The sequence below is a fragment of the Battus philenor genome, unplaced genomic scaffold (genome assembly GCF_028537555.1).
Source record: "Battus philenor isolate CCGP_79_NKW_IND1 unplaced genomic scaffold, ilBatPhil1.0.hap1 SCAF_9, whole genome shotgun sequence".
NCBI lineage: Eukaryota > Metazoa > Arthropoda > Insecta > Lepidoptera > Papilionidae > Battus > Battus philenor.
In genome coordinates this window covers 9,497,378-9,523,978 of record NW_027181759.1, presented here as the reverse complement: position 1 = coordinate 9,523,978, position 26,601 = coordinate 9,497,378, and the positions used below count along the sequence as shown (strand labels likewise).

The window sequence follows — 26,601 nt, the reverse complement described above, 5'->3', positions numbered from 1 at the left end:
TAAGCCAATTAAATGATAAACTATTGTAAGCTTCTTTATTATTCAAGAATTACCTCGTGAGAAAATAAACATTCATTTCATATTAAAAATGAAATGAAATATGAAAGATCAATTTAATAATATGATTAAGCAGCAGTGGAAAATTCTTTGACAATGTAAATATAAATATGAGAGTTGTGCATAATTTATAAAAGTGCGTTCAAAAACCAATTTATTCTTATATGAATTAAGTAGCAAAAACAAAATCGCACGTACATTAATTTTTATACATTTTTTTAATAATACCATTTAAAATTATATAACTTTAATGTTTAAGACTTTGATGTATTTAAAAAAAGGAATGTAAAAAACTTTGAACAAACGTCATAACATTCAATTTGACATCTACGTCAATGTCAAATGCTGTCTTGTATCTTGGTATAATACTTTAATGCGGAATTTGTTACATACGAACCTAACTTAGCCGCATTGCTATAGTCGTTTAATATTGACCTTGTGATAGTCGACGAGACCAGACAGACAAGTGTATTATTGTGTCATTATAACGGGATCAAATCATATATTTCCAGGTACGTAGTTATTAGAAAGTGTAAATATTCAAACGTTAAATTTCACTGTAAGATTCCTGCTAACATTATATGAAAATTAGTGAAAAATAAAGTAAGTATTCTGTTTATGTCCAAAACAGAAAGTAGCTACAATTAATATTCACTCATTTCCTTATGACGCACATTAACCCATTCATCGATATTAAGCAATATCACATGGATGACGTATAAAATTTATCACTTATCAATTTAAAAATAGTTTAGATACTCAAAGTTCATGCAAATCAATATGTTATTATTACAATAAGTTTACCATTTTTATTTCAGAGTTCATTTCTTTTTGTTTTGACATTATTCTGTATATATACTGTTTATATCTTATATTACATCCTGCATGTAATTAAAATATATAGTAGATAAGTTTTTATTTAAACATATCACATGTAGCAGAGCATGTAAAACCATCCATAGAGTATACTTTGCTTTAGTTGCTTGTGCTGTGATTTGCATGTTCCGTTTTGCATTTGCCTAAAGTGGTAACATCCTGTTATTTCTAAAACTAGAATAATAATAGTTTTATATTCATTCATCTATTTATAACTAGAATAGTATTACTAAGAATGAATGAATGAAACAATGTTCAAATAATTTAACAGATGTTTCAGTCTAAAAAGTTTTTTTTAAAAGTGTGTCTTTTTTAATACATACTTACAAAGAAGCTCACAGTGATATAAATTCCAATTTTAAAATTTGCCATTAAGTAGCAGGTAAAGCAGGTATTTCTAATAATGGTTCCCAGTAGTACATACCATCAGCTATTGGGCACTATAATTTTTCAAAGGGATGGTTTTGGGTTCTATGGCCAACAGGGGATATTATAAAAACTTATATTTTCTTCATTAAATATTTTGAATGTATAAATTACATGTATAAATAGCAGACATTTAAATTTTTACTTATTATTTAATTTATAACAAGAGGTATTAAAATGTCTCTTGTTATTGGTTCAAAGGCTGTAAAAGTTTGAGAACTAGGTCTTATATAAATTTAATTTCAGAATGTAACTTTCTTTGGTAATTGGTACCACTCAATTTCATGTCAATGATTTATTTTTTACAGTATTACTTTTTACTTGTGTGTATAAAAGGCTTCACATAGTCATTAGCAGTTAAAAGGATGCTGTGCAGGTGTCCACATTAAACTATATTTAAAATGTTGTAATTCCCAGTAGTATTTGATAATTCTCTTATCAATTAATGCCAAAAGAATGCTAGAATGTAAATTATGGAAGAGAATATTAATCTGCCAGTACAATATAATTACAGTTTTGTGTTTAATTTTTTTTTATTCAGGTTATGATACATAATTTTTCTTATTGCAAACAAAAAAATTAAAAAATAGAGAAGAAAAGGGTACTTCTTAGCATATCATGGATCCACTGTGCAAATGGTCGGTTCATCACAAGCAAGAGAGGGGTAGAGTGGAAGTCTTCTTGCCATGCTTAGGCATCCACCTTCGCTGATCAATTTCTTCTATATGTACAATTTTGTTTTTTTTTTATTTAATGATTATAATTTTACAGTTCCATTTCACTTTGCAGTTGCTATCATTTTTTACATTCTCATTTAGTAAGAGTTAAATCTTTAGAATGTTCTTAAAATAACATAACATGACATTACATCCAATACTTGAATTTGATTAAACTTCAATTTTGTTTATTATATTATCTGCTACAGTTACTTTTGAGCAATAGGATTGTCAGTTAGGGAATGGAATGTTTCTGTCGACTTCTTATGCTAAGAAATACATAAACATTCTTATAATGAGGAATATACAAGGTTACTAATAACTCAATGTATTCCTGTGGAAGGCGTTGACGGAGTCAAAATAGAAAAAATCTTATTATTTATACAGATGTGTAAAAAAAATTCTTTCTATTTGTTGGCAATGTTTATACATTTGTTCAGAATGGGGCAGTATAAACAGTTGTGATTGTTGACTATGTATGGCATTGTAAATTATGCTATCTAGAGTGGTGTGGATTTGATCAGTTCAGCGCATTGGACTTCTCCCCTTTGGCCTTTTTACCTTTGATCATGCCTGTAATTATCTTAGCTTATTGTTATCTCAAGGTTCTCTCCATCTTCAGGAGCAATGTGTTCAAAATCGCCAAGAACTCTTTGTAGGCATAAAGATGAATGCCTCGTTGGCATTTTGAAATCCTTAAAAATGGAGACGTTCGCTCATTGCGTAGCAATCTCTTCCAGCATCACATCTGGTTTATGATTATTATATTTCAGTCGTCTGGCAAGTTAGTAATTACCCTGTGAAACTATCAATCCAGTATAAAACTCCACTATACTATTTCTTATTTTATAACAATGGTAAGTAGTATAGAGAATTCTGCATTGTTTTTTTGTGTATACAAATACATCGTTTTTTTTTCAAATAACTCATGCCAGTTTCCTACAATACCCATAAAAGCACTGACAATAAAAACTTTATTTGTTGCCCAAAATGCGCGGTCAATTATCTTTCCATGAACATTTATTGCCTAAACATTGAATATAAATACACATATTAACTCAAATATTGACTTCGTAATGTAACCTACATTAACGTAGTGTATTCTCAAAAGGTCCATCCATTCTAAAAAGTTTCTCATGCGTGAACAGTTCGCCATAAAGACGTCTAGCTATGTGAGGGATAACTTCCTTTCGAGTGATCTGGAAGCCCAGTGGGCAAACGAAGAACAATTATGGCATCACGCCAGCCATAGTTCGCTTACATTGACGATGTGTTGAACACGGAATCGTTTCGTTAAAAATGTACATACACCAGCAATAAAAGTCGATGTTTGATGCTGAACACGTTATTTTGTTTCTGGTGTAATTGAAATCTAAGCGACCATATATCACGAATAATATTTATAGATTGAATTTGTTTACCTTCACCTAATTTTTTAAAAACATGTCAGACTTCAATAAGAGAAAGTAGATAAGTATTTTAATACTTATTTCACCTACCTTCATTAATTTGTCTCTACTTTTATCTCCTGCCAAAAGTTTAATTTTAAAAAAATGCGTTCAGGGTTAAATTCGTTATTATATATTTTATAAGAAGTGTTAAATAAATAAAATGTATAAGTACCTGTTCCAAGTCTTTTATCCAATGCTAGGATCTAGGAAACAGCATAACGCTTGCTTTTAATAAACTATGTTTGATAATTTTGCCAAGAATCTTTCTAAGAATAGATATCAAATGGATACCGCTAACAGACATAAATATTGTAAGTAGTTAAAACAACATTCTTTTTATTACAGCCAGAATGTCCAAAAAATAAATCTATAGCCGAAATGATCTATGACAATGTTGTCTGACCGTAATTGTCATTGTATTAATTAGTTTACTGATAATTATTGCAAATGCGAACTTATTATTCCCGTACGGCGGATACGTTAATTACCGCGAACGCTATCATTACGTAAAGACAAACAAGCTTTGTGGAATTTCCTACTGTTTGTGACGTAATAAGACAATTATGTTGTCTGTTAGCAATATCTGTGGATGCGTCCATTACAGTGTATAGGACGTCTTCATCTTTGTCTTTTTTTAACCCTATCTAAGGTCATTTACGGTAAATTAAAGTAAAAGGAATCTGTTAATCGCAAAAAAAGCAAATACTTATATCCCCTTGCCCGGAAATTTTAAACTGCCTTTCAATTGCCAAATGTACAGCACATTTGGTACTAAAAACATGATTAAAATTACTTAACAGTTCTGAAACACAATTATAATGGCTATGGCATTTCAATATATATATTTTTAATATAATGTATCTAATCGAAACAGATCAACATCTGCTTAAGCCTTTAAAGCAATAGTTTTCATACGTAAAATCATATGTAGTCCGGGTCCGAAGAGTCCGGTTATTAAAGGTGAACGCCAAAGCATTGCAAGAAGGCAACCTTAAACCTGCTACGCGAGTCATCAGTACCGAGCGGGTTTCATTCCATTACATGGAACTGGGGGTCTAGATATGATAGAACTCTCGAGGATCTCTTCTCAGACCCCTCGACAGCGTCTTCCGGCCACTGCGAGTGCCAGTGTTTTAAGCATAATTAAATCATCTGTATATTTCAAAATAGCAGAAATTAAATCTCAACCTGTTAGTAATATTCATTTATCCATATTATCAGCGTGGCGGTCCTTGGGGAATCTTCTTCCTTGCAGCGAGCGTCTATCGGCTGATATGATGATAAGAATTTACACTATGTGGATGACATAGGTTCATATATGGTGACTACTTGTATACGTCAAAGGCAGAATGCCTGAAGACCCCAATTTGTTAGAAATTAACGTTAGATTCAACTTCTCTGTCTCATACTTCATCTTAAAGCCACGGTTCTAAACGCGCCCTGATTTGAAAAGAGCTCTCGACAGTTTCGTTTTTTTTTTGGTAGTTACTTTTACTGTTACAACATCCTACAATGGTAAAGTAATTTAATCCCGAGCTATATTTAAATCCTTTACGTTAAAATTATTTATACAAGTCTTTTTTTATAATTTTTTAAAATTGATTGCAAGATAATTGAAAACATTACATGGATATATTGTAATACCGTACACAGATGCCCATATAAGGGTAACCAATTTTATGAAGCTAACAAAATCGTTTAAAAAAGATACATAAGATTATAAAACACTTATGAAAGCCCTCCTGTGTACATATATTTTGTAACACAAAATGTAGTTTCTTGTCGATACTCCGGTTATGCTTTGGCTGTGATCCAAAACGTGGAAACAGCAGTACTTTATCGCATTAGGACAAATTCAATCAGTTCTCGCTTCGCTTAATACATTCGTTTAGTTTGGACGGCTCCAAAGATTTACCCTTGCACCATTACCATGAGATAAACCTGTTTGATTATCAACATATAGAACTCTTTTCAAAATTTCTCATGCCGGTTGAATACACCTTTTTTGTGAAGAGTTTTTAAATGAAATTTTACGGTGTTTTTACCACTTTTTTTTGCAGCTTTTCAAAATTTTTGCAGCTATACGATTTTTCAACATGAACTTTATTTCCGTCGCTGACACGTGTTTTAATCAAGATGGCCACGCCTCATGTCACGTAGCCTTTCTGATCGCAATATTTCACGAAATTCAGCTGTTGTTATTTGTACTCTTTGGATTATTTTTATGGAGTTATGTTAAAGATGAGAATGAGTTAGATTTAAAAGATTTAAAGAAGTATATACATTATATACATATACATTTGCTGTCAATTATAGGAAGAATATGGAAAAATCAATGATTTCAAAAATTGTAAATTATGTAATGTTAATATTTTAGAAACAGCGTTTTTAAAATTCTTACACTAACTTTTAAAAAAAATGACATTTACCCTATGCCTCTGTAAACCATGTACAATAGAAAAATAAATTAATGTAACATATTTCAGAGTGATCCATTAATACAGTGGGATTAATATTAGGTACAAAAGCTTTAAAGCTTTTTGCTGACAAATGTGTTGTATTCGATCGAATTGATTACAGGCTTATAATAATAATAATAAAATTGAGTAACTATTATAATAATTATTCAAAGTCTTTAGTTAACGAAATAGACACTGAAAATAACTAATGAGATCGACGTTTTTAACAAATGTAGCGGTATGTATACTTGGTAGTGGTAGATATCTTTTATCATTCTTCATAATTATGCAAAATATGCTCTTTAAAAAACAATAAAAAATTCGCACATAAATTCCTTGGTACTTTTTGAACTTAAAACCAAAGTTATTCGTGAAAAACGTCTTACTACAATTTAATTAAATTCTACTTCATGTTTTCAAACATTTAGCGATCGCAGATGGTCTATAACTTTGGTAAATTTTTTATTATATTACTGCAGAAATAACGAGAAAGATTTCTCCAAGTATAAGGGTCATTGACTATTCGCGTTAAACAAAACAAAACAAAAGCTATCATAAAAAAACGTAGATAATTAAAAGGTCGTTGAATAAAATATTTTTTAGCGAATTGTTATGCGGTTTATTTTATTTTAGATCATTCTATTGTTCCGACAAAAATAATTAACAAGGTTTGAACTATAATATAAAGACGACCAACACGCCGCAAACAAAATGAATCGAGCTTTAATGCGGTAAAAATTAAGATTCCGTAATGACTAATATTCTTAATAAGTCTAAAGTGTTATGGTTCCAGAGATATCTAGATAAGTCAATACATGGTAAAATGTATTATGAATATGTAGCGTTCATTTAAGAACTCTTGCAGACCACTACGACCACGATATTCTGTTTTAAATAATTCTTGGACGTTCAAACTCAAATTCGAACCATGATTTAAATTCGGACGCCGTCGGTAATGCTGCTATCATCTAGGCATTTGGGCTAACTTGTGAGGAGGTAATATGTGCACGGGTGGTATATTCTAACCACCCGCTAAACGCATATATATACCTACATTCAATGATAAAAATCCCCGAAGCAATTTCGATATTTATTCAAAGCTTGCGTTAAAACGAGATTGATTAACAAAGCCTATTAGTATATTAAAGATTATATAGAAGATAAAAATGACTGGAATTAGGTTAGTTAGGTTATGTCCACGTGAAGTTTTTGTTTTCACCGGACAAATTATAATATTGGCGTTAAATGAGTAACTATCGACTTTCATGCTTCTACATATTCAAATTTACGTTGTTCATCTTGATTTTTCGAAAGTTATTAGCGAAACCGAATCTAAAAACTATATGTATATTTGTTTAATTGTTTCTGTATACATACATTAATCGTTGTATGAATCATCTTATAAAACCAAAACGTTTTGGTCAAAGTTAGAAGTAATTTTATTTAAACCTAAATATATACGTTGTTGATCGCACCGTTTGTTCATTACACGGAAAACGTTCACAATATTTAACCGACAAATACTTCCAGCTCTATGATCTCATTTACAAAACACCCAGTCTTATCTCTCGTGCTACGAGCAAATTGTGTTTATGCGATTCGCAAATTATTGTGTAAATTTGTGATACACGTATTTATTGTCTTTTGTTCTATTTAATCTGTTCACCCTAGTGAGTTTTTTTAATTTTTCTATTAAAGTACAAACGGAAAACGTAAATGAATAATTTACATCTAACGTATATATTTTAATACATAGTATCCGAAATAAACTCTATGAACAAATATTTATATTAAATTTTATTATGGAACAGTAAGAATTCTTTTTTTAAGTTATATATTTCTTTATCAAATTTTCTGCACTGCTAATTTATATATATATATGTGTGGACCACCTACGCTAGCTAGTCTTTGGTAATTACTACAGAGTCCTAAAGCCCCTATCCACTGCCACTACAACTTACCAATCTGTTGAGCTATGTCGGCTACTTTCGTTCTTCTACGGGTCTATATGTTCCTGATTCGATTTCGCGGAGAAACTCCGGGCATAGTCCTCTCCATGGCTCGTTAAACAAATGAGCTTCACGATGAGATGAGACACCACATTTCAGTGACACAAGTGATAACATAGATTGGTCGTAGGCTTTTATCTTTTATTTATTCATAATAAATTTTTTGTCATATCTCAAGTTGCACTTTATAAAGAATATTCTATAAATTCCATGTGAAATAAAACGCAGTCTGAAACGACAAAGAAAAATGAAATCCTATGTAGTGGCTGGATATAGCAGCAAATCTACGGAAATGTGCAATATTCTGACTTTATAATATTTTTATTTAGTCGCATCATAGTCCACTAGGGTTGGCCGGTATTCTCGTTATCGATAGATTACTCTATAATGATAAACATCACTACATTTATAAGATTTCAAACAGGTATAGTTTTGAAAAAATCTCTTTGTACATAAATTCTAATTTACTTTGGTTTTTTTAAGTACATTTACTTTTACATGCCTATTACTTTATTTAGTTAAAAAAAATTAAAGTAGACATGTTATTCGTACATACTTATAAAACATCGCGTTGTCAAGAAAGTGTTGGTATTTTGTTTATAGCATAGATAAAATAGGTTATAGTTATTAATATCGGTTACTTGGGGGGCCAGTATCCGGTTATGCTACAACCCTAGCCCCAATGCGGGAACAAGGCGAGGATTTCCGTCGTTATAAATCCCCGCACGCGACATCCTCACTTTACACGCGCCACATCCCGGCAAACCGTGAATTTCTGCACTGAAAACCCAACCGTGATACACGGCTCCCGGTGTTTTAAAGTACTGTAACATTACGACTACTGTTTGCGACAGCTTCTACGTTACTTCATTTTGTCCACGGCGAACCATTTTTGTACGAAATCTTTTGTATTGGTTAAAAACTAGGGCTTTAAATTTTGCATTATGACGCCGTTGGCCAGCACCGAAGACTCAATGTCTTCTGCGTTGATCATTGGGGACTGTGGTATAGAGCGTGGTTCAAACTTGATTGGACCAGTGCGTGGAACTGCCGCCTCGTAGTTGTCGTCTACCCAATTTTGATAAAACTGTTTTCTAAGTTGTCACCGAATTCCATGGCTATGTGACAGTCTACAGAATTAATAACATTCACCTTCAGCACCACATTCCAAACGTGTGAAAGCATAATCTGTCCGCTTTCCTTAAGGTGCAAGTATTAGCCCTTTATTTGAATATGGAGTACACATACGTGATAGCAAGCTTTTCCTTTAGTCTTGCTGGAGATGTCTCTATCATATTTGATGCAGCCGTGTCACGTTGTTTTAGCCATCCCGTAGTTAGTAAAAAAGAATTACGTAGACATACCTAGACGAGGCCAGTCTAGGTAATAGGTACCAGTAAAACCGGTCCGCTCTGGGGATCAAGCCAGTATAATATGTTAAGTTCGCGGACTTAATTCAGATGAAGCTGCTAAAGCCTCCCGGACCGACAGTAATTACATCACCAGAAACAATGCAAAGATATTGGTAATTGTGAAGTCTGGGTAAGCAAAGCTACTGAATCGTTCTATGTCTTAAGCGTCCTATAAGCTCCAGTTTTCCAATACGGTAAATAATCATTATTTTAGTCTTCAATTTGCTAATCGTGAAGTTTCACCATTTGTGCTTGCCATTCTATCCAGCCTGCAATGTTAACACTCGTAAGTGATATTCTTACGATTACGCCTATTTTATAATTTTATAGCTATTGTATATATTTCATAGTTACGGTATGAGTTCATAGATATGAACTATCGAATAACTTATCATCGTGACATATTATTGTCATACGATACGAATTACACTATTAAATTTAACCTACGATATGTAATTCTGTATAACTATATAAATCAAACAAACAAAAACAAATGGGTGATGACATAAGTTTTAGAGATAGCTGAAACTAATAGACGTTGAACGTCATCATGAAGGAATATAGTCGTTTAGAATTGAAGTATGGAGGTGACAGTGTAACCGTTAAAAAGGCCGTTACGGACCCAAGTGATATACGAGCCACTAAGTGTCTCTGCGCCGCTGTCACTTCACGCGAAGCAAAAAGATAAAAAGCATTCCGAAATACGATTCACAAGTGGGCCGGAGAAATGGATAGAGAATCGCCGGGCACGGCTTTATGCCCGGCAATATATCTCTCGTATCTCTATCCAATTTCTGCTCTATGGCGTGTAATATCCCACGGCGATCCTTTTAATTTTTGCCTCGGCCTTTAATTTCAGACCATTAATTCCAGTCTTATAACCATATATTTGCTGGAAGAGATTTTTTTGTAATCCCTCGGGATAAGAAATCTTTGCATTGCGATTCTATGTTACGTCTAATTACTTACTTGAATAGGGTTTCCATTTTATTTATCGTGAAGATTTTCATTTGAATATACAGGTTGATTGGTTATAGATATAAAAGGTGTAAATATATAGTCCATTTACAGACAATAAAGTATGCTACACGTTATCCAAAAATCAATGACCACATAAATTTTTTTTCAAACTCGGGTTGCCTCTTATTAAAATAAATTATTCTTTGTTTACTATCTATCTCTGTAGTCTTTTTACAGTCAGTTTTTGATCTGTCGCATTGTAATAAAAATATTTCATGTTTTAGATTGATCACTTTACATACATGATGATTCGAAATAAGTATGAAAGGTTTTACACCTTTAAATAATCACCCTGCATGAAAATGATACAATTATATTTTTTTTAGACTTTTGGGATAAATCATAAAAATAATAAAGTGGCAACGAAAACACCAAAAATTTATTTAAAAATTTTGCTCCAAAAATAGAGTAGAGAAATGTTGGGGAATGAGTAGAGACTGCTATTTGTCTAGTCGAGCGTCGCGCTACAAAACGACGTAATAATGTGCGGCAGCTTAACTTGCCAACATTTTGCGAAGAGAGCGATTTAAAACTTGACCGTCCACGATGTCGCTACTTTGCCGAACAGCTTCCAATTAATCTAACCCGGTTTCGACCAGCCATGGATTTTATTTTGTTCTGCGACTTTCAAATCTCTCACTTATGTGTTTTGACATTATATTCCTTTTTATTAAGCACCGAAAACTTTTATTAATATATGCCTGCAAATGAAAGAATTATGGTCTGCGAACTATACAAAATAAACGACATTTTAATTTATTTCAAATTATAAAACGCGGTGTTTTTCGTTCACTCCAAATTTAAACTTTCAGTTATGCTCCATTGACATTGATTAACCAGTAATAACGTATATGTACATATTCATAGCTATATACGTATTTTCTTATGTATTCATGTACTATATGTGTCACATTTCAAACGCGTATTATCTTGTAAGAACCAATTTTTACTTAATGCCTAGTTAATACTATAATTTACCACTGATATATTTGATTTTCAGATAGAAATGTTTATCACTTTGAGATTTAGTTAAAACTAGCTCTAGAGAAACCAATGTTTGTTAAAAAAAATTGTTGAAAATATTTATTAAAAAGGTCTAAGGCATGAACCAAGTGAAAACAATAATTTTTAAATAATCCAATTAACTTAAAATTGAAGAAGGATGAGCGTCGACTCGTTTTAAAACAAACAAAAGAAAAACTATTGTAGCAATTTGAGTTGCAAAGTAATATTCTTTTTTTGCGGAGACATCTTTTTGACATGCGTACTTTTTTATTTTAAACTGATATTAAAATTTTGAACATTAGTTGGTTCTGGTTTTACTGCTGAAATCGTGTTTTAACAAAAAAAATACTCTAAAATGAATGTACTATAAACCAATAATAATTGCCATAAAATATTAAAATGAAATTAGTTAATTGACTTTCTTGCATCCGAAATTAATTCGCTTTTTTTCTAGGGGCGTGTGCCATAATGAGGCATTAAATAGACGCCTAATTGCAAATTATCGCGCCTTGAATACCCTCTATGTCTCTTTGGCCGAGTGAAGTAAATTGCGTGACTTCGGTGGCCTCGACCCGGTGTTATACTGACCTTTGCCATTCTGACGCACCCCTCCCTGCCTTCAGTTTCACCACCTTAGTAATTTGATTTGCTCCAATCCGAGATTCTTTTATTTCGCTCTAATCTATCTCTGTATCTTTTATTTACTTTTATTTAATTAAAATCTGTATCAGTACTCGTTTATATCTCTCTCTCGTGTTAACTAATAATTTTTAGACAATTTTTTTTATTTAAATTTGTGGTCTATAACGATAGTAGCAAAAAGTCGTTCGTGACCAATTTTGGTTGTTCGTCGATCTCTTGTAATGTTTGAGGAATAATTTCATTTAACTACTTTGGAAACTGTTTAAATGTTTACTATAAAACACACATTCACAAGTCATATAACATTCAACAAGCTATTGAAAAATCAGTGAAAAGTCAAATTTTTCTATTATTAATTTTTCAGGTAAGAAAAAAACATGAAACTGAAACATTCAGATAACTAATTATTAATAATTATTCCTAAAATAAAATTATCAAATGCTCTGTACATTTTGATATTTTTGTGTATCGATAAATAAGTTACATCGCAATTTATAGAAAAATTATGCATTTTAAATAAAGAAATAAAATTTTTTAACTCTCGTAAAAAAATATTTTTAGTTATCAAAACTCTTGTCGGAAAATTTATTTTCTTCTAAAAGCCTACATCTCAATAACATTTTAAGTGATTTTAAAATTCTTTTCTTTTACTTATGGATACATACTTCGAATTCACCTAATTATAAAACTCAGTGTATAATTGTAGATTAAATTTCACACCTCCCTTTTCCTCTTACACTAAGCCTGTGACAACTAGTCGATTGCAAGGCACTTTGAAGATAATATCTAATACGTAATTATGCAAAATTTTGATTAATCTAAATTAATAAGATGTAATTGATTTTAATTATAGTGTAATTAATATTGGACGTTCCTTTAATTAAAAAATCAACATATATAGAGTCAAAATTTTGAATGCCGGCAGCACAAGATCGATCAGATGATGAATTATTATATAATACTGTATTAAGGAATATATTATTCGTCGTTTCATAGATACCCACTGAAAGTCACAGGCCTCCTCCAAAGATATCTATGGAAGCTACACACTAACTGCCACGCTTGGCAGGCGGGTTGGCAATATGGTATTATGGTACGAAAAGGACGTTGCTGACCATTCTCTTAACTTATTTATGGGCAAAGGCAATCCTACGTAATTAATGCAAAAAATGTAAATAATATATAATAGTGTCCCAGGGATCGAACCCGCGACGTACTATCGCAAGCCTCAGTCCTCTACTGCTAGGCTAACACGCACATCGCGCATTATTAGCAAAACGGAATCAACAACAAACAAACGGAGAAACAACATATACATTGCTTACCATATGTAGTTTCTTTATTATTCACCTTGCCTTCAATGATATGTCCTCTGGTATCCAGTAACAGGAAACATAAGAGCGGAATGTTACTAACGGTATTTACTGTGCAAGGGCGCGTCTTGTGTCGATGCAACTAATTTTTTTTTATATTCTCTTCATCAAGATAATTTCAGCCGTACGACATCGACTGCTGGAAATAGGCCTCCACCGAAGATTTCTAATAGTACCGGTTGGAAATGAATTATTTTCTTATCATAACATTACTTTTAAGCAACAAAACAGTAATCTCGTATGATGCGCCACAGAAGGTACTAATAGTAGTTAGTTAGTTAGTAAGTGCGAGTTCTAAACGATTACTGCGTGACGGCTTAGGCCATAGTCCCTTCACGGGGACTCCTCGGCCAGGTCAATTCCCCTAGCTCCCACCAAAGCGATCGCAAAAACTCGGCGGCCTCTCAATCTTCGTGTGTTATATGTTTGTTGTGTTATGAATTAACATGTCAAAAAAATATTCTAGCCAAATTTCGTTACGAGCTGTTGTATGAAAGTATTTTTTTAATAAATGCCCTCTCAACTTGCTGGTTGAATATTGTTAAATATGTTCTTAACTGGCTTACTCGATGAAAAGAACATCTGTACCAAATTTTAAAGTTCTAACCCTTAGCCCAGATTCCAGAGATATCGTGATAAGTCAATTTGTTAGTGTAAATCTGTTTTATGCATAGATTTCTCATTTGAAAGCAATACAAGCATCTCACCGTGAAACATAATAACAACCCTCACCGTAACTAATCACGGCGCAACGCGTAGAAACCGCGGCAACCCCACATCGTTTGTTAACACAACACGAACGCCGGGAACAAGAGATAAATGCAGTTTGCGCTTTACATACAACTCCTCATAAGTCTAGGTCCGTGTGACTCGCTTTGATTTCACGAACTCGCGCCGTATATGCTGGGAAGGTACTTGCATTTCAGTTTTCAATAAAGGTTAACAACTTACGCCGTAATCCCCGGAACGTTTACTCACCTGCCAGAAGCGCAGTTGGTAACGAGGTTATATGAAACAGTTTCGGGCGAAATTGCTTTGGGAGTGTACACCGGTGTCATAAAGTTTGGACGGAGCCGTCGGACAAGCACCACCTGTTCGTTCGGCTCCGTATTATATTACGTGCCGGCGAGTTATTAAGTACACGCTGCGACTCATTGGGCGTTTTGTTCATAGAAATGACGCAAAACACTGGGAAGGCGAGGAAATTTTCTTTCATATAAGACATATGTTCTCAAACTTTTATGGACTACTGTACCCTTTACAAGGAGAAATATTTCAACGCCTTCTTTTACAAAATAGTTCATTGTTCAACATCAAAAACCTGTGCAGATTTTTACAATTTCCCCTACTTTTATCGAATCATCCTTGATTGGGTAAATTATGATTTTGTTACCGCCTTGCATAGATTTATAACCAATCGTAAACTGAATCAATTAATACGTAATGCTTGTGTAATATTTAATATTGTTAAATGCCCACAAGGTGGATGGACTATATTGTTAAGGTCCTCGCTAAACGCTTAATACAGTCCACTCCTTACTAATCTTACTGGAAATCTGTGGGAAAGGCACCGAACATAGGTCCAGCTGTGGACGTCTTGCGGTTAAGTTGTTGAATGACACACGTCTTCTAATTGTTTAGAAGAACCGTGTGTCGCAGTCGTGCCTGATGAAAGTACAGCTTAATGCTCTTTACCGCATAAGGTGTATTGGTTTGATAACTTTAATATTTCACATTCGAGAGGCATATGTGTGCAGAACTAATTGTTTAATTTCCCGCTAAAACCTATGCTATGGTGTTATTACAACTTATATTTTTCTTACAGGCTCTCAATGGATTGGAAAACAGCTCTAACGGTGCTGAGCTTGGTATTCTATGCGAATGCTTTTTCAAGTGAGTATTGATTATTAAGTTTACAAAATAAAAATTAAGGTGTCATTCCTAATGGGTAGGATAGGAAGTCACATGTTCGATATTCGATTCTTGGTATGCGAAAAAAGTTCGATGTTCAATTCTTGGTATGCGAAAACAAAATCTTAAAAAAACTCTTATGTTATGAACATCTGAAATACATATGACATCCACCAAACAAAAACAGGTCCAAGCAGTGAAAGAAGCTTGTGGCTCAACGGTAGGATGACGATAAATGTAAAATACTTAATAAGTAAGTAATCTTTTTTAATTTAATAACTTACTGCTAAGTTGAAATATTTAAAAGATTTTAATTCTACAAAAATGAATCATCTAGTACGCCACATAAATGACGATTGAATAGACGAGAACGGTTCGACTTATTTGGCAATTTTTTCTCATATCATCATTTAAACAAGTGAAGGTATGGGAAGAAAAAAAATAGTGGAAGTCCCAAGCAAAACAAAGACGAAAATCAAAAAAAGATGTTTGACAAAAATTCCTCGTCAAACATTAAAGGCGTATTAAGATGTAATCAAAGATTAAATAGTGAAATTGATTTCTGTAATCAAATATTTTTAAATTGCAAGAATTAAATCGTTGCTTTTAGACTTTAAATAAGAATATAAATCGTTGAATCAATATATTAAGTGATAACTCTGAAATACTCGTATATGTTTTTTGTATTGAACTGCAACAAGCCAATAACATTTGACGGTATGAAGCCTGTCGAAGCACCTAATTAATTATAAAAAATCAACTTTAGTAATGTCAGCACGTAAATGGGAGATCACGTACGATGCATCTGAGCCTCAACGACTCACTACGTATACAACACCCTTGGTTCCCGTAAGTTACGGCGCCAATCCATTACCTAATGTAGACATAAACCTCGCTCGAACCCCCCGGTGAAGTATAACAAAACAATAAGCTATGATTAGACCTTGCGGTGCCGTTTTCCTCTTTCCTGTTATTTATAAAGTCACAAGTGTCTGAGAATTTTTCGTACACTTCTGTTTTGATGGCTGTGGTGTAATTTTTAGTTAAAACACCATACAGAAAGGCCTTGTGGAAAGACTTGTCCGTAAAAGAGAAACGATGCAAGACATAATTTCTTCAATCTATACAGGGTGATTAGTCAAAGTTATAAAAGCTTGAAAAGGATGAATATATACTGTATGGTATTCCAAAAATCAATGGTTTAATAAATATTAAATAACATAACGATGATATAGTAAAGAAAACCGTTTTTATAGGATTATTATAAATTAAAAATGATTATTGTTTACTATCTGTCCCTATAGACAATATGTTGCCGGAAGTAGTTAATGTAAGATATTTCAGGGTGATCACTTTATACATGGTGATAGGGAAGAAATGAAAAAAGAGAAATGAGCTATACATTCATCCCTTTGAATCTTTTACATTTATAACCAATCATCCTGTATAATTCGTCTTATTTTGCCACGAAGATTCAGGGTCAGTTTGGCATTTTATTGTTTAAAAAGACCTACCATTATTTTATTCCTAACCAATAAAATTGAGCATAGAGTATAAACAATATCTTGTTTACGTGACGTAAAGTAAACAAAAGCAACCCAAATCTCTGTTTTCATTAGTTTCACGGAAACATTGTGTAGATAATAAATATCTGAGTTAAATATGCCAGATAAAAACAACCTATGCCAAAATAAATGAATTATGTGGAAAAATGTCACAATAAATTTAAATTTTACAGTTTTCGAGTCAAAAGGCACATGATAGAATATAAGACAAATTATTGAAAACAGTTTAAATAATGATTGATGACATCATTACGTCTTAATGATACCAAAATGAAAATGGTTAATTTTTATTTTAATGCTTGTACTCCACGTCTTTTCGGCTTCAACAAATTCGTCGAAATCAATGTTCGAGGACCCGGAATCCGAAAAATTCGTCCCGTCTGTTGAACATAAGCGTCTCCCATAAATTTCCAATAGGACCGGTTTGAAGCGGCCTGCATCCTGTCTTCCGACGACCTTAGCAACGTTGTCCACTTTGTATGCGAACGCTGATATTGCCCATCCACTTAAATATTCGATCTACTAAGCTTTGTTTTTTTTAATGGTCCCCGTTATTGGGGACCTCTCATACTCCTTATCTTGTAGGACAGGGTTTAATATTCTTTAATGATATTTTCACTTTCTTATTTCTGTACTCTTCTATCAATCATCGTATGATCTATCTCTCCTCTTCTTTCATTCTAAAATTTTCTATTAATCTTTTTCACACTTGTTCCGTTCATTCATCACCTCGTTCCTCAAATGTCACAATTCTGGGTTATATCACATTTCTTTACCTTGATTTGTATTTATTTTGTGCTATCTAATTAGTTATCAGAGGTACGCATAAACCTCTTCTCTGACAGCCTTCGGTTGTATAATATGAGTCCGGAGAGGATGGCACTGAGTCGCAATTTTGAGGATAATATTCCGTATTAGTTTGTTTAAGAAAGCAACAGTTGAGCTTCTAGCCGGCTCTTCGCAGATAAACATTCCGAGGTGGCGGTAGCTTACTGCTCATAACTAAAATAATTTTCAATTCAAAATTTGAAACCATGACAAAAGCTAAATATTCAAAATTATAAATAAATCGTATACTTAATTCTTTGTTTTAAAGTTACGAAAATTTTCCAGAAGCAAGATTCAAGTCGTGAATTTATATGTTAAGAAAGTTTCTCTATTTATTTAGAAAGTTTAATATCAGTTCACACCAGTTATAACAAAAATGGCGAATAACATACTTAAACTTGCTCGGGGGCCCATCCTTCATTTCCATTTTATCATTCTGTTTCCTTTTGTATAAGTTTTTTTTTTCTTATAAGTTTGTTTGTTATTGTATGACTTGAATTCGTAACAATAATCTTGAGGCGCTAACGCATATTACAACTCCGGCGTGAAAAGGATAGGAAAACAATTCAGCGGTGAAAAGTTTCTCGCTTCGGTTGCCTTATATTACTTTCGATATTGACTCTCCGGGGCAACGGTGAGCCGAATCTAAGTACATAACCTTGTATATGCAAATGACCCTTTTCCCTTACGACCGAATTCTTTACCCGGTCACGATTTCGGGTCATAAAAAAGGGCACAATTCCCGAAGTAACATGAATAAAATTTATTCATCGAATGTACGCACTTACATTTCGAACACCTTATTATATCAATAACTAGCCCTTTCCAATTGACTGTATCATATCACTAGTTTTTAGATTGACTCGATCGTTTATATTGCATTCGAACTATTTTCTATATATTTTTCTAACCAATTTCTGGAGGTTGAATAGGTGGCAGCTAGTGCAGGAGAAAAAACTTTAAACCTATTTCTAATCATTCTGCAGAAAGTGGACACTCTCAAACTCTGTTTGAATGTAATAGGCCAATATCTTTTGGCACTGCATAAACCGCACGGTCAGATAGTAAACAATAATTGATTTTAATATGTATGATATTTTTCTTACAATATTATCGTTACGTTATTTATTATCCCTGGAACCATTATCAGCCTTAAAAGGTTATACACCAAAAATCAATCCTATGTAAAGTGCGATATAATGTCTCGAAAAAAAAAACAATTTTTAATGCAATGACGGTACAGACTAAAAGTACAAATACATTTTTATTGTGACAGGTCTAATGCTAGCATACCATATGAATAGGTAACGGTTAAAAATCGATTCGATACTAAACGCGATTCAAGTGTCAGCGCAACCCAAGGTTGTCTTCCGGAAGCCCATGCCCAGTATCTCGGTGAAGCGGTCCACGTTAGCGACTTTCTGTCTTCCCGATCCGGTGGAGTCATTAATGTAAAAACCTGAGCCGAGATTCCTGAAGGAACTTAGTTACTGTGAAATGATTAAAATTAAGCGCAAATGCGCTATGCTAAATAGCACTTCACCACCCTAAACCTGTTGAAGTTATAAATACCTCAGGCAGGCCGCACTTGTCAATATTTTTATACACCGTTAATTTACACCTAGATACGATGTTACAATGTTCATAAATACACTACGCATTTATGAACATTCGGACATTTAAGCAAACATTTTCAAAAGTCCCTAGATGCAGGTAATTTCTAACCGTTATTATAGGATATCTATCAGTGGTAATAGCCCAGCGGTAGAGAACTGGAACTTGATAAATCGTGGTTTCGATTCTCGGAATACAATCTTAAATAAGTCGTATTTAATGCAATAATATCAAACGATTACCAACCCAAGCGTGGCGATTATCGAGGCCTATGTCTTGCAGATGGCCTCTAGGTGCTGAAACGAAAACAAAGCTCTAAGTCCAAATGTACTCGTACTCTACGGCTGCAATGATAATGTTAATGGTTGAAATTGTGATATTAAAGCGATGAATATATTAACTTTACCGCCATTTCGAATATTATTTTATGGAAATAATCGTAATTTCATTATTTTGCATGTTATAAAACGTCGGCACAATGCGATTGCCATTACGAATAACACGAAATTAATCCCCGATCAGTTTTATATGACCTGAATAAATAAATCTTGTTATTATTTAATTTCAGAATATGGACGAACGTGCAAGGACATAGGATGTCTAAATAGTGAAGTGTGCGTCCTAGCAGAGGACCCATGTACTTTTGGACACTCCACTGATTGCGGTACATACCCTACATGCAAAAAGAAGTCAAAAGTCGAAGGTAACAAATTGATTTAAATAGATTACAATTTTCTTATTATTTTTTTAACATTACTCGTATTAAAATTTTTATTTATTATTAATTTACGAAATTTACTATGTTTATTATGTAATTATATCTTGCATATAAGTATAAATTAAAATTTTAAATCTTATACATTTTCTTATAGTAAAATTAGAAATGTAGCAAAGACTTTATATTTCGATTCTTATATATGGCTAATAATGTTGACGATGGCTAATAAAATTATTGTACATTATCACCAATACATAACAAATTAGGGAGATATTTTTTTCTTACATATTTACTATTTTCAATTATTTTTTTTCAGGATCACATGCAGAACCCGCTCAACCATCAGTTCCAAAACCCCCACCACAATCACCTTCAAGAGACTTCGACTCTCCGCCCAATTATCCTGCACCGGCACCGCCCCCAGGATCGTCAAATAATGGTGGTGGCGGTTCTCATGGAGGAAGCTCGCCATATGGTGGTAACTCACCGTACGGAGGAAATTCACCATATGGCGGCAATTCACCTTATGGCGGAAATTCGCCTTATGGTGGTAATTCTCCTTATGGTGGCAGTTCACCATATGGTGGAAATTCGCCATACGGTGGAAACTCTCCCTACGGTGGCAACTCGCCATATGGGGGGTCTTCTAATCGCGGAGGAAGCAACCCATACGGAGGTGGATCTCCATACGGAGGATCGAATCCGACTGGAACAAAGAGTCCTTTAGACAATATATTTAACACATTGAACAAGTTTGCCAGCGGAGGCGGTGGTAGTGGAACAGGCGGCGCAGGTTTATCAAACATCTTCGGGAACATTCTGGGAGATCTAACTAAAAACGGAGGTTTGAGTGGAATTTTGAATACTAGGCCCCTTATGGAGAACCCTAATTATTCATCACAAAGTACGAATTCAAGGAGTGCTAACAATCAACATTATCCGTCAGGATACCAGCCGATGTATCAGACTCCAAATCAGAACAAGAACTATGCCCAAAATAACGCCCATCACAGCGCTGGTACCACAAGAAAGCCGGTCAGCTATGGCTGGAACTTTGGGTAAATAAGCACCAACATAATCAGCCTTAGTGGTGTGGCTACAGTTTTATAGCTTTGCATGATACTTTAAAATTCTACTCATTCTATGTAAGCACTGTAACCATTGTAACTTTAAGTTAGAGTACTTTTATTTTAGCTTATTATGATCGTTAACATTAATATTTAGAACATTGTACAAATTATAACACACTAAAAAAGCAATTAAAAATCGATCGACTTCAAATCTCTCACTATTAGAAAAGGTAAAAAGAGTTTGATTTATTTGCATGCATTATGCTCTTTGGTTCTCTGCGGTGTTTTTCTCGCTGTATACTAACTCTTTTTTTATTTTGAAAGAAAAGAAAATTATCCAAATGTCAGTTTTTTTATGATTCTCAAGTCACTAAGCTTTTAGCCAACTTTTTTGTTAATTAAACAGTAGATTATATACGATAATATACTCAAATTCTAATAATGGCGGGAGATAAGTAAAATTTGACACTGGTAGAATAAATAACATTAAAAGATTTTCAGGATACTTTCGCAGTACCTATATCTACCTCCATAAATTACTACGTGAGTATTATTTTTTACAGTTCCCTTGCTACTGACCACTGGTCCTAAGAGACATTACATTTTATTACAAAAAGTAATAAAACCAGATTTAGTGTGACAAAGAACATTGAGTTTTTAAATTTACGGTCAAGTTTCTTGCTGGTATATATAACTAAAGTAATAGTCATAATTATTTTATTTAAATTGTACTCTGAAATTCTATTTTGTTGCTTTAAATTGTTCATAATAATCAAGTAGAAACAGTAAAAAACAAGAAATTGTGTATATAAACAGTAGGCAAAACACAAAGATATAGAGCAGTGGTAGCCCAGGGTAGAAAACTGACTAGCGATCGTAGGTCGCAGGTTCGATTCCCGGGACACAAGCCTATATAATTCACACCTTGTACATTAATTATTGCCACTGCTCACAAAAAAGTTTTCAGAGGATAGGCAGCTTCATCCTCTGCATACCATAATTCCACACTGATCGCCAACTAAAATGCCAATCCTGGCGATAATGGTAAATCCCCCATATATCTTTGGAGGAGGATTATTCCTAGCAGAGGACATCTATGAACTAAACGTCTAAAAACACGAAGTATCAACAATAGACGTCTTAGGGCTTATATTAGAGAGTCTTAGCATAAGACGACAGTCAACCTTCTATCCCATTTAAATTCCGTAAGTCATTTTCATTTTTTTATTCTAGAAAGTGATAAGCGGTGCCACAGTCACCTGTTTACAATTGACTTGGTCAATTTATGTGAGTGCTGGGACTACCATATGATTTATTTAAAATAAACCCTACTATCATGGTTTTTCTTGGCTAGAGTCATTAAAAAAATCCTGTAGAAATAATCAAAAACATGTACATATACAACAGTTAATAACATTTTGGTTAGGCATTAAGGAGGTATAAATATTCTTATGAATCTCAAGGTTACAATAAAAATATGCTCCCTGTACATAAGTATCTCTTATTTGAACAGTGTGATTATAAATATAATATGAAATGAATTCTCATATATTTAAGACCAATAAATAAAAATACCATGTGAAATTGACATTTGTATTTAATAAAATGCAATAAGCTTAAAGTGTCACTATTTTCAGAGAGATTCCTATTTATTTTAAGATAAAAAACTGAAATGTGTCACAACAATGTAATATACTAATTTTGATTAACAACTTCATATTATTAATACCATTTCTTCTGTCTGCTGAATACTCTTATTTTTTATAATGACCTTTTAGAATCTAAACATTAAATATGAATTAGATTTTATTGACAATTTTCACTGTAACTTCTATGTTTTTAATAAGTAATAGAATATTGTACAATATATTTTTAACATTAATAGTGTTAATGTAAGTTTAAGTAAACTGTAATACTCATTATTAATTTACAATCACATGTACTGAATCTAAAAGCACTTCAATTATTTCAATAATTATATATTTTTATTTCAGTGTCACAGTGGTGTTGACATACCTGGTACATCTTTATATCCAGTTTGTGTTACACAACTAATATAAATCCCTTATTGTGATATTTGTTTGGTGTCTTGAAATTAAATGTTACCAGTAATAAGTTATGTATGTTTACTAAATATAAACATTAAATTTTCATTTATTCTCGTTATATGTTTTTTATTAATTTCACCCGACAGTCAATGTGACAGTATATTTACTCTAATTCCCATTTAAATATATGATTACCACTGGTAATATTACTTATTTATAAACATAGCTTGTTAATATAGTTTGATAACAGATTATTAAATATGTACTGTTTTTTTCTTGCAAGGTAGACATGGTTATTAAATTTACTAAGTTACTCTATATCCAATCAGATAACCATTTTATATGTCAGTATTTATTCTAAAATGTCAAAATTGATCTAATAAACCCAATAAATTAAATATTACTCTACAATCTAACCCAAAGTTAAAATAACCCCATGACTGTACTTAAAATTATCTAACCATAATTGAGCATTACCATTATTTTGAGTTTACTAATTTTTCTCCCATATTTGAACTTTCAGGCATCTTTTTAGGATTTCTAGATTTAATAACTTGATTGAGTAGCAATCCCACAATTAAAAATATAAGCCACACACCATACCAATAATGATACATAGATGTATAATATAACCATATTCTGTCAAAAGTCAAAAGTAAAAATGCAGCGGCTTGATAAGATTCTGAATGAGATCGCAGGAACCACATTGTGAAACCTATAATTTTCTTTTTCTGTAAAACAAGGAAATATTACAATATCATTTTAATTAAATAGTAAAATTATACATGTTATTATAATGATTATATTTACCAATCCTGTGGCGTTTTTATAGAACAGTTTAAAGTATATATCCTCAGCCATTAAATAGAACGGACAGAAGTAAATGCAAAAGAAGTAACCAGCATGGAAACCATGCCATATCACTGACACAAACAAAGCTGCATGTATTCTGAAAAAGAGTAATTAATATTGAACACAGCAATATATTTAAAAGCTATGATAGACATTAAGGATGTTTAACTTACTTTAATGGTTTTACAGGAAACCTTTTATATACAACCATCGCCACCCAATATTGAACTGCTTTGTTCCATACTTTCATGGAGTCACGTAATGTTACAACAGTCTCACAACCCCACACGTCCATTGATTCTACTGTTTTGAAGTCATATTGTGTCATTTTAGCTTCATCATCAGACCTTTTGATACAAATATAAAGAAAAGTGAAAATGTCAAATATCATTTATCAACTTCTCTAGAATTCATTACAATGTAATTTTGACTAGTACAAATCATAACAGGGCTTTTTTATATATACCTAATGAACACAAAAACCCTATATTCAATGTGTCGGGCCATTGACATTTCTTTATTTCTGTTCTAGCATAATATGAATACTACACACACAACACTACACTTTCACAGATGTTAACGCTGATTTGAAATTCAAGTGAGGCTGCTTTTGGACAACCAATTATATTATATTGCAAAGTAATTATGTACTAACATTTCTTTTAGTTTTAAATAACCAACTGTTGGACCATGTCCTGTCCGGTTTCTGCCTTGCACAGGATAAGCACCTAAACCTGCTGCTGTACACACACTCTCAGCCAATGTCATGCCAGAGTAAATTCTTTGTCTGAATGCAGCAAATAAGGCCCATGGATATAACATTCTATAAAAAAAATTCCTGTTGTTATGTTCTTCACTCAGCACATACTGCAAAACAAATAACAATATTTCATTTTAACAGGCATAGCACCTATAACAAGCAATTAATTTAACACAACTTACTGAATGTAATTTTATAAAAAATCAATCAGATATCACCATAAATTAACAACTTACCTCCAAAGGCCAAAGGTTTGATATAGCTAAGTACAGTGAGACATACAGCGGAACAACCTTTAGTGTGTTGATTGTAAAACCTGTGCAGTCAACATACTTGCTAAAAGGCAAGTGGAAGTAATCATCAAAAGTTCTGTATCTATAGTAAGGCCCTAAAAATATAACTTTTTTACTTTAAGTTCTAATAAGATTATATTAATAGATTAAACTATGATTATACATACCTGTAAGTAACCCTACATAAGTGAAAGTATAATGGAACAAGTCTCCAAAACATGGGTTAATAATTTCAATAAATTCATCATCTCTTTCTATTTCCTTTATTTCAACATCTTTATGCTCTTTTTTCTTTGCTTTTCCTACCCCTAACCAAGAACCATTTATTTCAAATGCCACACCAACAACTCGTAAAACTATGATCATTTCTATTAGATTTGTTTGACCTGATGACAATGGCAAACCAAATTTATCTGCTAATCGGAAGAAAAACAAGTATCCGAACATGAAAAAGAATGTAACTATATGGCAGTACCTGAAATTTAAAGTATTATTTTACTTTTCAATACATATATATTGAATATTCATAACAAAAATCAAAAATGCTTGCCTGACTGTGGTTAATTTAATAAATATTATACCAAGAAAACCTGAAAGAATAGGATGTATAGCACTGTATCCAGATACTATTATTATGAGAAGAAGTCCTACCATGGAACCGATCCATTTTTTTGCATGCAATGAACTTATATTTCTGTAGTAAGGTCCTATGAAAACACTAAATAAAAGAAGTCCTAAATAAATAAGGTCGTTTTTATTCTTATTTAAAAAAGCCCACATTTTACATAGATTAGAACTAGTAAGTATAAAGTTTAACTATTTATTAGTGTTTACAAACTCACAACCCCTTAAAACTCTTAAATCTCATTTTTAATTGACAGTGACAGTTTCGCATACAAAGATTAGTACGTTGTTGCTGTCAATACCAATTGTTTATGTGCCTATTTCATTCACAATTCGTAGGACAGCGGCTCATACTTCGCTTACAAGTTTTTATATATTTGGCAACGCCACAGAAATTAGTATATTATACAAGTATTTCATTTTGTCGATATTAAATAAATAAATTTAAGATCGGGGAATTATATAGTAATTTTCATGTTTTGCTAAATTCTACTTTGATAGCATATAAATACTTATTAAGCATGTTCTAAAAAACAAATTTAAGTTATAATGATTTTTTTCTAAAAATTGTATTACTGAGTCATATAAAGCATCATGTCCTATTATTTATGTAATGTAAATAAAAATATAATAAAAGATATGGATAAATTTGAAATTATAAACAAATAAAAAATAAATTAACATTAATTAGATAGGTATATACGTAGACGTTACGTAAAGTGCCTAGGCACCCGAGGCTCTGCGTGGAAATCGCAACTTGGGTTGTCATTCGATACAAGTAGCAATCCGACTCGAGGATGCGGAAGAATGATGAACTCCGGCTTCATCAGTTGCTATTGTCGGATTATCGGGGTTTAAGAAAAAACATTAAG

At 32.7% G+C, this 26,601-nt stretch overlaps 2 protein-coding genes across 3 annotated transcripts; one reads left to right on the top strand and one right to left on the bottom strand.

Moving 5' to 3' along the window:
• Positions 1 to 400: 400 nt before the first annotated feature.
• Positions 401 to 23,318, top strand: Mnr (Membrane-bound Notch regulator). 2 transcript variants are annotated; one of them, XM_068775663.1, is made up of 6 exons: positions 401 to 569; positions 15,272 to 15,339; positions 19,933 to 20,067; positions 20,399 to 20,926; positions 21,029 to 21,140; positions 23,147 to 23,318. In XM_068775663.1, exons 2-6 carry the CDS (start codon positions 15,279 to 15,281, stop codon positions 23,205 to 23,207), a joined length of 897 nt encoding a protein of 298 aa, XP_068631764.1. In that variant the 5' UTR covers positions 401 to 569; positions 15,272 to 15,278; the 3' UTR covers positions 23,208 to 23,318. The 2 variants fall into 2 exon arrangements, with proteins under 2 accessions (XP_068631764.1, XP_068631763.1); XM_068775662.1 differs by having other exon boundaries at positions 20,399 to 21,140.
• On the bottom strand, positions 22,825 to 25,954 carry LOC137932094 (lysophospholipid acyltransferase 7-like). The gene is made up of 7 exons (XM_068775661.1): positions 25,656 to 25,954; positions 25,273 to 25,580; positions 25,049 to 25,200; positions 24,708 to 24,919; positions 24,226 to 24,399; positions 24,011 to 24,149; positions 22,825 to 23,931 (listed from the first exon to the last, which is right to left on the bottom strand). Exons 1-7 carry the CDS (start codon positions 25,883 to 25,885, stop codon positions 23,680 to 23,682), a joined length of 1,467 nt encoding a protein of 488 aa, XP_068631762.1. The 5' UTR covers positions 25,886 to 25,954; the 3' UTR covers positions 22,825 to 23,679.
• Positions 25,955 to 26,601: the final 647 nt, after the last annotated feature.

What these genes read in the sequence shown, in the direction of transcription:
- Mnr (XM_068775662.1), top strand. Translation starts at nt 15,279, where the DNA reads ATGGATTGGAAAACAGCTCTAACGGTGCTGAGCTTGGTATTCTATGCG. An exon ending in CTATGCGAATGCTTTTTCAA is followed by an intron (nt 15,340 to 19,932) that starts GTGAGTATTGAT and finishes ATTTAATTTCAG; the next exon opens with AATATGGACGAACGTGCAAG. An exon ending in AAAGAAGTCAAAAGTCGAAG is followed by an intron (nt 20,068 to 20,398) that starts GTAACAAATTGA and finishes ATTTTTTTTCAG; the next exon opens with GATCACATGCAGAACCCGCT.
- LOC137932094 (XM_068775661.1), bottom strand. Translation starts at nt 25,885, where the DNA reads ATGTGGGCTTTTTTAAATAAGAATAAAAACGACCTTATTTATTTAGGA. An exon ending in TTTCCTGTAAAACCATTAAA is followed by an intron (nt 24,150 to 24,225) that starts GTAAGTTAAACA and finishes ACTCTTTTTCAG; the next exon opens with AATACATGCAGCTTTGTTTG. An exon ending in ATAAAAACGCCACAGGATTG is followed by an intron (nt 23,932 to 24,010) that starts GTAAATATAATC and finishes CTTGTTTTACAG; the next exon opens with AAAAAGAAAATTATAGGTTT.